The sequence below is a fragment of the Ambystoma mexicanum genome, chromosome 6p (assembly GCF_040938575.1).
Source record: "Ambystoma mexicanum isolate Mex_15411 chromosome 6p, UKY_AmexF1_1, whole genome shotgun sequence".
NCBI lineage: Eukaryota > Metazoa > Chordata > Amphibia > Caudata > Ambystomatidae > Ambystoma > Ambystoma mexicanum.
This window is the reverse complement of record NC_090935.1, coordinates 1467023109-1467040787: the sequence shown is the minus strand read 5'-3', so window position 1 is coordinate 1467040787 and position 17679 is coordinate 1467023109. Positions and strand designations below refer to the sequence as shown.

Below are 17679 nucleotides of genomic sequence, written 5' to 3'. Positions count from 1 at the left end.
TTTCCTAATATTGGCAATATAGTGGTTGAGTAGATGCCCAATGTCTTACCTTTCTATTCACTTTCAAAGTGTTAAAACTACCAACAACCAAGCAACAATGTGTGTGTAGTCCTTGTGGCCCAGTAAAACTTAAAATCATACTGACATTATACAGACCAACCTCTAGATATTCAATTCGGTGTAAGGGTTGATAACTCATTTGTCAAGTCCATGGCTTCTATGGATAGTTGACTAAGAAAAACTTAAAAGCGATCTAGAGCCATGGATTCAAAAGATGACGGGTAAAGAATTCCTCATGCCCTGCCTCTGTGTTTAGATGGATCCACTTATGTTTACATAAAGAAGTACACAGGGAAATACAAGTTATATATGGAGACTGTGCCAGGACTCAGTAGCACCCTAAACTCAGTGCGTCTCCGGCACTGGGAAGATTGACCTAACCAAAATGCATGATGGTGTCCCTCTAGGGTCCTTCCATGGGTAAATTATACTTTGGAAGAATGGGCAAAAATAGCTTATTTCAGCCACCAAAATAGTACCTGACAATCATAGAATGTAGAAAATTGGCAAAGTGACCATTCTTAGGCCCATGAGCAGCTTCCTGTCTGAGTGTAGGCATAGGAAAGCTGTTTTCTGCTCGTTTCCAAGGCAGTTTAGCTGTGTAATTTAGCCTCCAAATTACTGAATCAAGCATTACAAATAAGAATTTGGAATAATTGCCACAGTGTATTTTTTGCTCCTATGCTACAATTATAGTCTTGGCCTAATCATTAGTTTGTACTTGTCTCCTTACCCAGGCAGGTCAGGATCTTGTGGTTCAGTAGTTTCTGCCAGGCCTTGTCTGTTTGTGGCCCAGTGTCCTAGCCTTTGATTAAATGTCAGGAACTCCTTTACAACTGTCTGAACAGCTGGTTTATAACAGCAAAGTCATACTCCCCGTTTCCCAGTTAGCCAGTCCAATTCTAATTATCATTTATGTAATCAGTAGAACTGGCCATCTTGTTTGTTTACATTTGAAATTAAGCCAGTCTTGTCCTTATCGGTTTCTTGCATGTGAACTAGCATGTTTGAAAAATATGGTGTTTGTTAATCATAGCAAATCATTTTTGGCCGTCAGTCTTTCCTAATTAAACATTCGAACTTGATTGATTTGTTAGCTTGAGGGTTGGCCTTATTTGTTCACATAAACATTGTGTATGTTTGCAGCCCAGGTTGTTTTTGTTCTGCAGTGTGCAATTAAATCTTTCCAAAATAATTATTTTGTTGAACAAATATTGCTGCTGCTACATTTGAATAACAATGATATATGATCATGCACTCATTATATCAAACCATGGAACTCATTTGTTTTGAGAAACAATTTGCAAGCGTTCATGTTAGACGTGAAACCTTTTGCTCTGACCTCTTCTTAGCATGTGCTTTTCACATAAAGACGCAACTGAATTTATTTTAAACGCACCAATCTTTTTTTGTCTTCCAGTGATCACATTAACCCTATTATGTATTTTGAAATATTCAGTTATGTTTTATATATTTTCAATTGTTTGAAAAGACAAGGCTGGCCAAAAGACCAGGCTTTCCAAGTCAGTAGTGTCAGTCTGTGAAATGTATCTGTCAACAGGAATATTTAATTTGTTCATGCCCATAGGAATATTCTGTTTGTTAAATGCATCACTGCCAACATCAATAGGAATATTCCATATGTGGCTGCAGGCCAATCTGGCATGACGTTTTGAGCTTTTGAAATTCTAGGTACATAATGCAATTCATGACATAGTAGCTGTTCCCAGCATTACATATGCCTTTGTAGCATATCTTAAAGGTCAATATCGGTAAGTAATGCATAGTGTCACTTCTGTCCCCCTTCTTAAATATCGGAATTGCCACTAATCGCTTCCAGGAAGGGTCTTGGGTCCCTGTGACTTATTAATGGTCATTGAAAAGGCTAAACGTTTAGGTAACTGTTCTTTTGAATTTGAAAGGCATGTTTCTATCAGATGGAATGAGAGGTATGTGCGGTATAAGAGCAGTATTGAAGTTCCATCAATTACACGGGCCTCTATAATGTGTCTTTCTATACTCGTACTTGTCAAACTTGTTCCATTGCAGCATCCCCGTGATGGCATAAGATTGCGTATTAGCATAATTACAGCACCTACTTTCAGTTTTAGCTCATGAGGAATTCGTCCTACAGCATTTCGATCTTTAGAGACTGAAACGTTGAGCCAGTATTTAACTGTTCATTGACACTGGAACCGCCGTGCCCTGTGTGAAAAGAAGTGGGGGTGGAAAGAAGTAACTTGAAATTATTCTGAATGTTTGCGATAGTAGAAGGTGAATGTGTAGAAAAGTGCTCATTCTGTTTGTTAAAATGATAGCTGTTGTTGAATTGGAAGGGCACACAGAGGTACACTTTGCAATTTGGACAGCAGAGGGGAACCTAACACTGATAAATTGCATCAGCTGAGTACGGAAACATACTTAAGCGTTTTAGATATATGAAATCCAGACGAAATGCTTGATTCAAACAGCAAGGAAGGGGGAGGGAAAGTAGTGTAAAGATGGCTGCCACCCTGGCACTCACACCTTTGCCTTCTAAACTACCTGCCTTCATCATCCTGTGTGATTGACGCTTGCATCCTACAAGTGGACCAATGGAGACAAGCCGTCAGCCGAAGCCGGCCCCATCCAAAGGCAAACTCACAAGGCTGCTTCTTGTCTGGCCCTGTCGGCCATTGCACCATCCAGCACCCACAACAGCAGTACCAGGGGCCCTGTGTGGAGCAAGTCTGCCTGCTGGAAATGCAGCAAAACTAAACAGAACTGCAACTGCCATGACCTCCACTGCACCCAGGAGCCTACAGCCTGCAAGCACCATCTGCAAAGCAAGTATCCTTGACAAAATGCGAAATCCAGACGGAATGCGAGATTCAAACAGCAAGGAAGGGAGAAGGGAAAGTGGTGTAAAGATGGCTGCCACCTTGGCATTCACACCTTTGCCTTCTAAACTACCTGCCTTCATCATCCTGTGTGATTGGCCCTTGCATCCTACAAGTGGACCAATGGAGACAAGCGGGCTGGCGAAGCCGGCCCCCTCCAAAGGCACACTCACAATGCTGCTTCCTGTCTGGCCTTGTCAGGCCAATGAAGGCATGGACACTCTGCTCAACCTATTACCAGCACAACTGGACAATTCACCAGCTACCTGTGCAGACACATATGAGGTAAGCTCCCACAACTGTACTTCTACACCACCCACCCCTACTTCCACACACGCCCAGCGTACTGCGCGTTTGGGTTTGAGAACTGCCAGGCCTTCACCACTTAAATCATACCCCTGCACTCGAGATGAAGGGTCCACAGGTCACTGCAGAACGCTAACCGCATCCCGCCTGACAGATATGGCCTATCAACGCTTAAACCGCTTCAAGTACATTCAGAAACCTCCAACACAGCATCCACATAATAACAATATGCAAATGTTATACCAAAGCACGCTAGCTACCAAGGATCCTACATCCCCCATTGCACACAATCCAACTCAACCATTCACAAGCTATAACATCAAAATCAACTCCCATTCGCAAAGAAAGCTGAAGTGCCCTATGCTGGCTACAGCCATTGTAACTATATGCCCAAAAACTAACTTGCAGCAAAACAAGATACCGGAAACTATTTCTGATGCAATGCATGCTACCTACCAGCCCACGACTCACCCTGAAGGCTACATCGCCGCACTTACCCCGCGAAATAGGGATCCTGCTCACAACGGCCGCTCTCGTCAACTACAGGCAATGTTTGTTTGCTTGCGTGTGCTTCAACTGCAATGAAACCGGAAAGCGAACTGCGTGTTCCACAGGGATACAGCGACGCTGCAGGTACTTTCTTGCCCCCACAACCTCCCAGCAAGTCGCCTACATTGCAGACCTTTCCACACAGCTCTGGAACGCACCAGCTAACGGCCGAACCCGCTAGCTTCCACCCAAAATACAAAGCAACACTTCAAGACAACGCGTTGCTGCCCGGAAATACTCCTTAACCCTTTGCTCACCACAACAAAGGTATGCTTCCGTCCGAAGTATCCCTCATTTGCTCATTCAATGCAATGCACGTTACACCTCCAGAGTATTCTACCTGCCCAAGCTTCCATGATTGCAACATGGCCAGTAGGCCTAATTCGTTATTACAACAAAACCCACGGACATCATGCATTCCAAGAATTCACGCCATGAACTGATTATGACTATCCCTGACTGTAATCCATCTTGCCCTATACTCACTGCGCCTAGCCCTCAACTCATCAAATGTGCCCAGCCCTAATTTGAATGTGCCTAGACCTAATCCGACTATGCCTAGCTCTGATTTGATTGTGCCTGGCCCTGATTTGACTATGCCCAGTCCTAAATTGAATGTGCCTAGACCTAATCTGACTATGCCTAGCCCTGATTTGATTGTGCCTAGCCCTGATTTGATTGTGCGTAGCCCTGATTTGATTGTGCCTAGCCCTGATTTGATTGTGCCTAGCCCTGATTTGATTGTGCCTGGCCCTGATTTGATTGTGCCTGGCCCTGATTTAATTGTGCCTGGCCCTGATTTGATTGTGCTTAGACCTAATATGACTATACCTAGCCATGATTTGAGTGTGCCTGGCCCTGATTTGAGTGTGCCTGGCCCAAATCGAATATGCCTGGCCCCAAATCGAATGTGTCTGGCCCCGATATGCTGGTCCGATAGCACAGTGAGTAGAGTGCATGCTTTGACATCTGTGCAGAGCCTGCTGACGCAGGTTCGAATCCCAGCAGGGCCAAACTCAGCCTTTCATCCTTCCGAGGTCGATAAAGGAGCACCACACACCGTGGGTAATAATAAGCAGCGCTCGGATACCTGAGGATGCATAGCACAATATAATTGCTAAATTATTATGTGTCTGGCCCCGATTTGACTGTGCCTGGCCCCGATTTGACTGTGCCTGGCCCCGATTTGACTGTGCCTGGCCCCGATTTGACTGTGCCTGGCCCCGATTTGACAGTGCCTGGCCCCGATTTGACTGTGCCTGGCCCCGAATTGACTGTGCCTGGCCCCGAATTGACTGTGCCTGGCCCCGAATTGACTGTGCCTGGCCCCGAATTGACTGTGCCTGACAATGCCTGGCCCCGAATTGACAATGCCTGGCCCCGAACTGACAATGCCTGGCCCCGAATTCATCATGCCTAGCCCAAAATCGAATGTGCCTAGCCACAAATTGATTCTGCCTAGCCTTAAATTGATGGTGCCTAGCCCTGATTCGACTATGCGTAGCCCTGAATTGATGGTGCCTAGCCCTGAATTGATGGTGCCTAGCCCTGAATTGATGGTGCCTAGCCCTGAATTGATGGTGCCTAGCCCTGAATTATGTGTGCTTAGCCTGAAGTTGATCGTGCCCAGCGCGGAGTTGATTGTGCCCAGCCCTGATTTGACCATGCCTGGCCCTAAACTATCTGTACCTAGCCCTGAACTCATTATGACCAGCTCTGAACTGATTGTGCCCAGCCTGGAATTGACCCTGCCTAGCCCTGAATTTCTTTCCTAGCTCTAAATTGATTGGGCACAGCCCTGAATTAACCATGCATAACCATGAATTGATCGCGCCTAGCCCAAAATTGATTGTGCAACCCAAACCCAGCAGATGGAACCAACAACCTACTACGGCCACTGAGCCTAAACTGATACCCGGTCCTACCAACATCACTCCAACGCTTAGCAATCCCACCGTGCCCAATGATGCATTGAGCCACACCACCCTTTCCCCATCACACAACACCCCAGCTACCACCGTCAGCGAAACTACCATCAAAGGCAGTCTCATAAATGCTAGATCACTCCTAGCACATGCCCTCAACATATCTGACCTCATAACTACCAACCACCTTGAACTCCTAGTGGTCACAGAAACCTGGCTGCACCCTGCAGCAGGCCTTGCACTCTCATTAGCCATACCAGAAGGATTCACAATTTGCAGAAAAGATGGAACCACCACCAAAGGAGGTGGAGTTGCCCTGATCACTAAATCTGACCTTTCATCAGAGAAACACATGCGCAAGATTTCACATCTGGGGAACTTCTCTCAATCAAACAATCCTACCCCAATACCGCAACTACCACCATGCAAATCATATCATATATACCGACCACCTGGACCATTACAAACCTTTGATGAGGACATAACTCTACTACTCTCAAAAAAACACTAAACCATCTACTAGAATCATCATCTTAGGCTACTTTAATCTTGGCCTCTGACAGTCTAGATCCCAATGCCACGACCATTCAAAACACAATGGCTGCTCTTGGACTTACTCAACATATTGAACAAGCTACCCATGACACACGCCGCATCCTAGACTGGCTTGCCGACCTAAATGTATCAACCAGCCTTATGACTAATTCCCCTTGCCCCTGGTCAGACCATAACATCATCACATTCACTATCCCCAAACAAATCCAACACAAAACTGTTCCACACTTAACCCCAACTACCCGTGCAAGAAACATGCGCAACATCAAACACACTAACCTTCTCCCTCTATTGGGCCCCATCACTGAAGGTACCTACTCCCACGCCAACCGTTCAGCCGTGGTGGAGCTAAAACAACGCCACCATCCTCCAAGCATTGACAAAATTCCCCCACTCAAACTTCGCAAACCAAAACAGACAGCTCACTTGAACTCCTGGTTCACACCTGATCTCAAGAATCTTAGGTCGATTAAACGAGACGCTGAATCAACTTGGAAAGCCTCACTATCGAAGAACAGGGATCTATTCATCTCCTCCGCCAAAAAATACCAACAAGCAATACTGCTAGCTAAAAACGCTACATACAATGAGCGCATAGCAAACGCCAAATCTAGCAGTAAGGAATTATTCACCATCCTGAGGGAACTTGAGTCTCGTACCAGCCCACCCGATACCTGTTAGAAAGATGAAACCTGGTGTGTTAACCCTTTAAATGCCAAGGACGAGATATCTCGTCCTTGGAAGTGCATGCACAGTGCCAAGGACGAAATAGCTCGTCCTTTTTGGCACCTTGTTTTGAGAGATCCCTGCAAAGCGGGGATCGCTCAAAACTATAATCCAACCCTCGGGCTATGTGAGGGGAAGGTCCCCCCTCACTGCCAGGGGGCTGGATTACCTTCAGTTTAACGTCAGCATGCGTAAAGCATGTCGGCGTGAACATAATTTTCACTGCAGCAGTCATTTCGGGCTGCTGCGGTGAAAACAGAAGGTGAGTGTTCACCTTTCTCCGCCTTGATCTCCGGCTGTATTTCAAGCCAGAGATCGAGGTGGGTATCGTTGGAAAGGGGAGATTCTCCCCTTTCCAACGATACCTATTGTGTGGCATTGCTGCCCGCGGATCGGGCGCAGGACGCGCGATCCATGGGCAGCAATGTCACCGGATCAATACAGTTCTGTTTGTGACGTGGGGGAGGGGGGGCTGCTTACTAGGTAAGCAGCCCCCCTTCACCCCGTGGCCCCAAAGCATGGGGGTTTGGAGGCCACTAGGCCACCAGGGATAGAGGAAAAAGTGGTGTCCTTGGAAAGGGGAGGTACTCCCCTTTCCAAGGACACCACATATATGAGGCATTGTTGGTCACGGATCAGCGCAGAGCGCTCGATCCGTGACCAGCAACCCACTGGACCACCATGGATCCGTTTGTGACTTGGGGTGGGGAGGGGGATCCCCCCCTGGCCCCCAAAGCATGGGGGCACATATGTGTACAACCCTGGGGGCAGATGGCTGATCTGCCCCCAGGGAAGGGGGCAAAAAATTGTTTTTTAAAAAAGAATGCGTGATGGTAAGGGGGGAGGAGGTGTGGGTGCCCTAGCCACCAGGGATTTTTTCGGAAATGGTGTCCTTGGAAAGGGGAGATTCTCCCCTTTCCAAGGACACCCTGTGTGACAGCATTGCTGCCCGCGGATTGGGCGCAGGGCGCTCGATGCGCGGGCAGCAATGCACACTAGACACCAGGGATGTCTTTGAATGCGGGGGGGGGAAGTGGGGGCTGCTTATAGTAAGCAGCCCTCGCCCCCTCCCGGCCCCCAAAGCATGGGGGCACATATGTGTACAACCCTGGGGGCAGATGGCTGATCATCTGCCCCCAGGGAAGGGGGCAAAATAAAAAAGGAAAAGCACAAAAACAAAAAGGGAATTTTGAGTGGGAGTGGGGAGGCACTAGCCACCAGGGATATATTTTACAGAAAAGGGGGGGGTGGCCCTCTCCCCAAGGGGAAATGGGGGCACCCCTTGTAGCCCTCCCTGGGGGCAGATATCTGCTCCTAGGAAGGGGCATCTGCCCCCAGGGAGGGCTGAATGAGATGCCCCCCTGCATTTGGTGTGGGGGGGTAGAGGGTCACCCCCCCCATTAAATTAGAAAATTATCTGGCGGTTTAGGGTGCCCCTCAGCCCGCCCTACAGTGTAGTGTACCATTTTTCATTTTTTTCTTTGTTTACGAAACTTGCCTTGGCGCAGAGGGGCACATTGGTGTGCCAATCTGGCGCAGGGGTGCCCAGATGTGAGGAGGGAGAGGGCCCCCAAAAATGGTGGGACAGGTCCCCCAGTGGGTGGGGCAGTAAGGTTTGGGCACCCCGGGGCCAGATTGGCACGCCAATGTGCCCCTCTGCGCCAAGGCAAGTTTTGTAAACAAAGAAGAAAATGGAAAATGGTGGAACACATTTTAGGGGGGGCTGTGGGGCACCCCAAAGGGACGGGGAATTTTCTAATGGGACTCCTCCACCTGCAATGGAGTGGGTGCCATGTCATGCAGCCCTCCCTGGGACCAGATATCTGCTCCTAGGAAGGGACGCCTGAGCCCAGGGAGGGGTGAAGGACAGCCCCCCCACTTATCTGCCCCAGGGGAGGGCTACATGAGATGCACCACCCCTCCAATTGGGGTGGAGAGGTGCACCCCCTTTCACAGTAGAAAATTCCACAGCGGTGTAGGGGACCCCTCTGTCCCCGCTAAAGGGCAGCCTGCCATTTTGAATTGTGTTCTTTGTTTACTATATCTGCCTTGGCGCAGAGGGGCACATTGGTGTGCTAATCTGGCGCAGGGGTGCCCAAATGTGAGGGGAGAGAGGGCGCCCAAAAATGGTGGGACAGGCCCCCCAGTGGGTGGGGCAGTAAGGTTTGGGCACCCCGGGGCCAGATGGGCACATCAATGTGCCCCTCTGCGCCAAGGCAAGTTTCGTAAACAAAAGGGTCAGGGAATTTTCCAACGGGATGGGGCGTTGAACCCGCCACCCCCCAACGCAATGGAGTTGGTGCCATGTCATGCAGCCCTCCCTGGGACCAGATATCTGCTCCTAGGAAAGGACACCTGAGCCCAGGGAGGAGTGCAGGACAGCCCCCCCCTTATCTGCCCCTGGGGTGGGCTACATGAGATGGGCCGCCCCTCCAATTTGGCACGTGTGGATTCCCAGGGGTGTCCTCTTTTGGGTAATCCATGGGGTTCCCGGTTTTCCTTGCTGGCTTCGACACCCTAGGCCCAAATCTGTAGGTTGCCCACATGAACAAAATGGTCAGTGGCGAAAGGCTTGGGGTTACCAGTAGGTTACCCTTTTCCTTTTGCGCCCCCGGTAGGTGCACCCAGACATGTGAAGTACCGTTTTCATCGGGACACGTGTGGAGACGCGGGAAGGTAGGCCATGTGTTGTTGGCGGTGTTTCGGTGGGTGGCCTGAGCGAAATGTCTGAGAATTGTCTGCATTTCCAGCCAATTTCAGAGACATTTCCCTGTGTCCACTCACCGAAACACGTCGCCAACAACAGATGTCATACCTTCTCGCGTTCCCACAGGTGTCCCGACGAAAAAGGTACCTCACATGTGTGGGTGCACCTACTTGGGGCGCAAAAGGAAAAGGGTAACCCGCTGGTAAGCCCAAGCCTTTCGCCACAGCACAATTTGTTCATGTGGGCAACCTACAGATGTGGGCCTAGGGTGTCGAAGCCAACAAGGAAAACAGTGGGAATGCACAGAGGTCTGACTTGCGCAAAGCGGCCCAGAATCTACTACCCAGAACCCCCAGCAAATTCCAAATTTGGGGGTAAAACGCACAATTTTCAGACATTTCACTCTGCTCAACCACCGAAACACACTGCCAACAACAGATGTCATACCTTCCCGCGTTCCCAAAGGTGTCCCAACGAAAACAGTACCTCACATGTGTGGGTTCACCAATCTAGCCGCAAAGGGAAAAGGATAACCCACGGATGACCACAAAAGGGTTTGGGGAGATAACCTACAGATTTGGGCATATGGTGTCCAGGCCAGCAAGGAAAACGGGGAACCCCATGCATTTCCCAAAAGAGGACACCTGTGTGAACGCACAGAGGTCCAACTTGCGCAAAGCGGACCAGAATGTTTTACCCAGAACCCCTGATAAAGTGAAAAATGTGGGTTTTTTCGGCACATTTCAGACTTTGCCGGGGCTTCTTGGTAATAAATTCTGGGCCGATTTGCACAAATCATACCTCTGCGGATTCCCACGGGTGTCCTCTTTTCGGAAATACATGGGGTTCCCTGTTTTCCTTGGTGGCTTGGACACCTGAGGCCCATATCTGTATGTTGTGCTTGTCTGGAGAAAGTGTCAAATTCAGGTGTTGAAACAGACTTGGGGTTACCTGTGTTTTAGGCTTTCCCCTTGGCGCCCAGGTAGGTGCACCCACACGTGAGGTACCGTTTTCATCGGGACACCTGTGGGAACGCGGGACAGTAGGCCGTGTGTTGGCGGCGTGTTTCGATGGGTGCGCCGAGTGAAATGTGCGGAAAATGCTTTTTTTCCCCCACATTTCAGATTTTGCGCGGGTGTCTGGGTAATAAATTCTGGGCTGATTTGCACAAATCATACCTCTGCGGATTCCCACGGGTGTCCTCTTTTCGGAAATTCATGGGGTTCCCTGTTTTCCTTGGTGGCTTGGACACCTGAGGCATATCATATCTGTATGTTGCGCTTGTCTGGAGAAAGTGTCAAATTCAGGTGTGAAAACAGACTTGGGGTTACCTGTGTTTTAGGCTTTCCCCTTGGCACCCAGGTAGGTGCACCCACACATGTGAGGTACTGTTTTCATCGGGACACCTGTGGGAACGCAGGAAGGTATAACATTTGTTGTTTGTGTGGTTTTCATAACGATTTGACCCATTTGCTTGTGCCCTTTGTCACACAACCCTTTAATTTCCCAAATGTGACCTACATTTAGTCGCTGCTTTAGGCACCATACACTTTTGTATCCTGTACAAGTCACCTACCCTTGAAAAGGTCTGCCTGTGCTCTTTCAAAAAATGGATGCTTGCCGTTCCTCACCACATTGGTTTTCCCGATTTACACATGCTAAATGCGTCTGTTCAGGCCGTGAGCATAAAACTCTGTGTACCATGGCTCAGTGTTTGGCTTGTGGTAATGCTTGTTTTGTAAAACACTACAAAAAATGTGTGCTTTCCCAACTGCAAGAGTCGGGGGAATGTAGCAGAGCATTGCTTTTCTCAGAATTCATAGAAGCGATTGCCGTACCAAGCCAACCATGTCCAACACATACCTTTTTTTTGGTCATTTTCCCGCTTTTCCCCCAATCTATGGCAGTTTCCCCTACCTAGTTGTTGCCTGACCTACGCAAATCACCCCTTCCTAAACTTGGCAGTTTGTCTACTTTTCAGAAATATATGCCTTTCTGTCTTCCAATTCGGCTTTCCTACCTTTTTCTACATTCCGTCCATGCATGTCCAATTAGCAAATATGGCCAAAATCGCCTACCTCTCACAAAACGGTTGATAACCACATCAAAATATTTTTTTTTTGTTTCCACTCAACCTGTTCTTGAAAGCCGGGAAATTGGGGAACTCAGCACAGCAAACCATTTGTTCTTAGCTCTTACAAGGAAAAAAACACAGGCTTCTTTGTACATCATTTTATTGGCATTTTTGGAAAAAACCCAACATTTTCGCCCTTTTTGCTTATTTTCTCTCACCCCCTACAGCAACCTAGGCACTGGGGGGGAAATACTCATGGCACTTAAAGGGTTAACATACAGCATGCACTCCTTGACAAAATAGCTATGCTCCAAAACAAAATTGCAAACAAAAAAAATAAGTTAGCACTGTCAGCCATTAACACCGACCCACCAATCACGAGAGAGCCTTCACCCCCTCCTTTCAAATTTAGGCCAGTCTCCACTACGCAGGTCATCAAAATCATCTCCAGCCTCAAACCGTCAAGGCGACATATGCCCTGCCCCCATCATAAAAGACTGTGTCACAGAACTCGCCCCATTAATCACTTCTCTCATCAATAATTCTTTCTCACAAGGTACAGTTCCTAAGAATCTTAAAGAAGCTTGGGTCCTCCCGCTTATAAAAAAAAAAAAAAGACCATCCCTTGACCCCAGCATCCCTACCAATTACCGTCCCATCATGACAGTCCCCTTCCTCTTAAAAATCCTTGACCGCGCTGCCTACCTCCAGATCGAGGAACAACTGGAAAATAACAATCTCCTGGGTGTACGCCAATCAGGTTTCCGACCCATATACGGGACAGAAACTGCACTCCTCGACCTAAAAAACCAAAATGGACACCATAATTGACAATGGAAATCTAGCCATACTACATCTCTTGGACCTCTCTGCGGCATTTGACTTAGTACATCATACAATACTGTGCCAACACCTGGACATTGTTGCACACTTCTTACCCAATGCCATTGCTTGGATAAAATCATTCCTTCGAGCGTACCATGAGAGTTTTCTTAAACCTAGCTAACGCCACCCCTGCCCCAGTTCTCTGCGGGATTCCTCAAGGATCTTGCTTGTCACCAACGCTTTACAACATATTCACCAAGCTGCTATTCGACCGCCTTGATGAACGTGGAGTATCCTATGCAATTTATGCGGACAATATGCTGATTCTAATCCACCTAACTGGAGAATACAAAACTTACTCCTCAATCTTAAACGACATGTACCAGATGATGCAATCCTGGATGGCCCAACATGAACTTTTTCTAAATGACGACAACACTGTGCTACTCCTGGTAGGCACCCAAACACACCTAAAAAAAAACTTGACCCCAAATACAAACACTTCATAATAGATGGAAATACCATTGCCATCTCGAAAGAAGTTAAAACGTTGTGCGTGTAGTTGGATTCTTCCTTAATCTTCGCAAGAGAATTTAACTCCATAATCTCATCAACAGCATACACTGCCAAACTCATTAATGCCTGCAGACCCTAATTATCTGCAGACAGCTGCGTAATCTTAGCAAGGGCCCTCATTCTGTCGAAATTCGACTATTGTAATATCCTCATGGCCGTTATTTCGACTACCAGCATTAAAAAACTACAGTTCACTCAAAACAACGTCCTACGAGCAGCACTAAACATACCAAGAAGAGAACATATCTCTGAAATCAGACGCAAAGTGTGCTAGCTACCGGTTCCCAGTTGTGGCAGCGAAAGGTTGGAAGATCAAAGCTCTAGACATTAGATCTGACCCGTCCCACACCTCATTCCGCAGAAAACTGCCTAGCTCCTCACCTCCAATGTGTATGTATCCTCTGTGCCTTAAATGCTCAGTCTCATCCTACACAATACGCTCCTATGAATATATCTGCTCTACCTCATTTGCGTATTACCTATGTTAATAAGGTTGCACATGTAAATATTATTGATTATGTACTGACGGAAAAATGTATATGTAAATATTTTATGTTTGTAAATATGCGTAATATGATTTATGCCCAAACATTTTTTCCTATGGATGCTTGTTGTAACCCTGTAATGTAGGTGTATTACCTGCTCTCCAGCGCCCAGATACCTACTGGTTTGGCGCGCGCTAAAAATGCTAAATAAATAAATGGAGAGAGAAAGATTTATAGGTTGCATGTTGCACTATATAAATGAATACTTCGAATAGAAATTGACACAAGATTTCATTTGAACATTAGCTATCGAAATTTTAAATCCGCTTCTCTTTTCATCCTCCAGAGATGGACAAATTACTGCCATTCTCGACCAGAAGAATTACGTAGAAGAACTGAACAGACAGTTAAGGTAACTTTCATATATTTTCCTGTGGACGTCTGTGATACATTCTGGACCATTCCTAAAGCAGTTTTTATAGTATTGTTTGTCTGAATTTAGAGACAAGCAGAGCAATGTGTATGCAGGTTTCTACTGAGGAAATCTAATGTTAAAGAGGCATTCAGTTCAGCAATGGCAAGCAAAATCTCAGAATGAGTTCTAAAGGCATAACTCTTAACATGATTTTACTGCATTTAATTTGAGAATTTGCATAAAATCTTAGTTTGAAATTGATTTTCTTCAGTGGAAAATAGGAATCCCCTAATCTTCTTGTGCTTGGGCCATTGTGGGTTTAGTGAACACCAAGTTGCTTACTGGGAAGTACAGACAAGCTTGTTCGTATATGGTTTGGGGCTAAGAGCCCCAGGATACAAAGTTCTCTTTGGTGAACATTCAGGAGTAGATGAAGATTGTAGAGGAGGCTTGTTTATCGTTGGCAATACTGTTTTGTTGTACATTGAGTGAGTCCAGCTCTCACCCAAGACATTTGTATGCATACAGCAGTCTGACGTTTAAAATCCAGTAGAGGCTGACTCTTCCTTCATAGGTCAATGAAAAGCCAGTTAGTCTTACAGTGCTAGGAATCAGGAGTTTAGCATGCAGTAGCATATTAAAACCAGTTTCTACTTCTCTTTACTTAATACAACATGGGATCTGTTTCATATTTTACAGTACCTGAAATCTTCTAATGTATTATAAGTTATAATTGTGCCTTTGACTAAGTATAACACATTTTTTTATTCATGACAGTGCTACTGTAAATAACCTACAGGCAAAGGTGGATGCTTTAGAAAAATCGAACACTAAACTGACGGAAGAGGTAAATCAAACATAACCCCACAAATGTTACTATTGATTTGTTAAGTGAGTTTTCCAAACACTTGTTAAAAATAAAAACGTGAATGTACGCTCCAGACAATTTTCAAAGTATGTTGGAGCATGGGTGAAATTATATATGGTGGAGCTGTCCGATCACGCTCATTTATTGGTTTACAGTAATAGCTACAATAAGATTTCACCGGTCATCGATTACCCATGGAGCTCTATGCCATCCTTCTGGGTGAAAAAGATGACAATGAAATATATTCAGTATCTGTTGTGACTGCTCTGCCCGTAAAACGCCTTCTGAATTTGGTCAGACATCCATTCGCCCAGAGATAGTAAAATAAGGAGGGTCACGTTGTTTCCTTGTTGTGGGTGAAAGTTTGTGAAGCATCAGTGATGGAGACGATTAGAGACTCGGACTTCTAAGCGCTATAATTCAAACAAAATGGAGCATTCTGAGACAGAGTTTCAAAATTCCAAGGTGACATTTAATTTGCGCATATCATACACTCGAGCGGACTTCAGGTTCATCCACAACCAGTATTTCATGGAGAGTGGAGAAGGGAAGTGCCTGAATTTTTCACTGTGTCCTTTCTTATACAAAGCCTGCATCAACGTAGGCCATTTGTTATTCATTTACAAAAAATAACACCACAAATATGTCATACACAAATGTTACACCTAATCCCAACACCTAATCCCAAGAGGGCAGGACAAATTGCATATTCAATAGGTGGTATTGCTGTGCCAAGAGTCTCCACTTTGCTTATGGATTTAATGACAAGCTCTTTCCACCAGTTCACGGACGGTGACTTGTGTTTGCGGTCCTTAAACACAGAACCCGCCTACCCTTTAGTCCAACAATGGTCACCCTATCTGCACAACCTTTAAAAGATACATTTTGTGCTTAAAACAGAATGGAAGGGTTGAACACTATAACTCAGGATGTAACTAACCCCTGCTTAGTGCAGTCAGTCTTTACATAGTATTTAGCTAAGAGAATGAAACCATATTGAAACAGATTTTCTTACTTCATTGAATGGGAGGATCTGCCTTTAATGTTATTTAAATTAGGTTCATCAGTGAAGGCCAGGTGGCTAAAACATGCACTCCACTTGGACCAAGTCTTCTCTTGTAATGACTGCCAGAAAAAAAGCCACAAACACATTGACATTTTGTTTTACTCAATGACTGACAAATGCAGCCCCATTTTGAACATTAAGAGAACAGGGATTTGGTTGCAAAAAGGGATTAGCTTAGGGCTAAGAAAATGCATCTTATTATATTCTAACAACTCTAAATGATACACTCGACACATTTTTGAAAATTTGGAAACCGTTTATACATTTTAGAAAAGGGCAACATTTGCAGATTTGTGCTCCTCAGTTTCTGAAGACCTTCAGCTTTTAAGAGCACTGATGACTGTGCATCTAATGGTGGGAGTTGGTTTGCGAGAAGGTTGGGACTTTTATATCTGTGATATGCGTAACTAGATGTTGGGGAGAACTGGGGACTGTACATGCTCATCTGTAATTTGGTATGTGCTGCAGGACTAGGCTCACACATCAACATCTGCTTGTACATATGTCTTTTTATTATGATTGTGATGGGACGGCTCGTCACAAAGGACCATGCTTACTCGTGTGTCAAGTCCAAGGGTGTTTATTGGATATTTACAATCAACTTAGGCTAGGGACTTTCAGGTAGTTCCCGAGGCTAAGCAGGTCCTTGGAGAATTGGTGCTAGGGCAATTTCCATCTATCTCGACTTTACCGGTCTTGCCCACCCTCCTAGCCCAGGTGTCTTTATCAGGATGTTGGTACTAATCAATGGTAACACCTGAATGTTTTTTTCTTACTAAGGCTAATAGTGGTTTTCCCAGATTCAATGGCTGTCTCACTCCCTAAGGGTTTATAACTTTCCCTGACCTTCCCCGCTTAGTGATCTAGGGAGTTAGTGATGGTGCCTTCTTCTGCCAGGTGGAACGCTCACTTCTCTCACACCAGCTCATACCTGGCCCTTTACTATACTGGGCTCTTCAGATGTTCTCTTCCCACCTTGCCACTGTCCCTCCGATCTCTCATTCTGCCTTTCCACCTCCACCCTTTGAACTTAGTTCTTTTCTTACTGTCTCTCGTACCTCCAACTACCGCTCTACCCTGGTTAATTTCTCTTCCCTCCTTTCTCTCTACTTCCTTGCCTCTTGCTATTCTTGTTATTCTCTATGCACTTACCACCAGCTTCTCTTATTCTCTCACTCCGACGCTCTTACATCTCTTCCTCTACTATGACTCCCTCTCACTACTACCACTGCTATATCTTGCGCATTCTGCTCTCCCTACTCCTAACACTCTCCCCTCACAAAGTTCCACAGACCCTCTCTCTCCAATGGCTTCTGCACTACGATTGCTCTCACATCCTCTTGTGTTTCCGACGTCCTCCACCAACTCCTGTCTTCACCCAACTATCCGACACGCAAGCATTCACAGGCACATAAAGCCTAGCCCTTCCCAGGATTGGTTACTTACCCTGGAAAATCACCTATCTGTCTCCAGAGGGTGTGACCAAGGTAGGCTTCACAGGGGCTAGGAAGCCCTGCCACCCCTTCTTGCTGCATTCTGGACATGAAGCCTTTAATGCCTTCCATGAGTCTTGTATGCCTGCAGGCCTCTCGGGGGCCTTTTCCCCATACATCTCCCTGATGGTGTAGTGGGGGATAAATGGCCACCCTGGAGGCCTTGTGCG

At 46.3% G+C, this 17679-nt stretch overlaps 1 protein-coding gene across 11 annotated transcripts in view; it reads left to right on the top strand.

Moving 5' to 3' along the window:
- Positions 1 to 17679, top strand: part of RUFY3 (RUN and FYVE domain containing 3) — a 735957-nt gene that overhangs the window by 427322 nt on the left and 290956 nt on the right. For all 11 annotated transcript variants that reach the window (XM_069626287.1, XM_069626282.1, XM_069626286.1 and 8 more), the window contains 2 exons: positions 14014 to 14079; positions 14860 to 14929. In XM_069626287.1, the coding sequence (XP_069482388.1) occupies positions 14014 to 14079; positions 14860 to 14929 (136 nt within the window). The remainder of the gene's footprint in view (positions 1 to 14013; positions 14080 to 14859; positions 14930 to 17679) is intronic.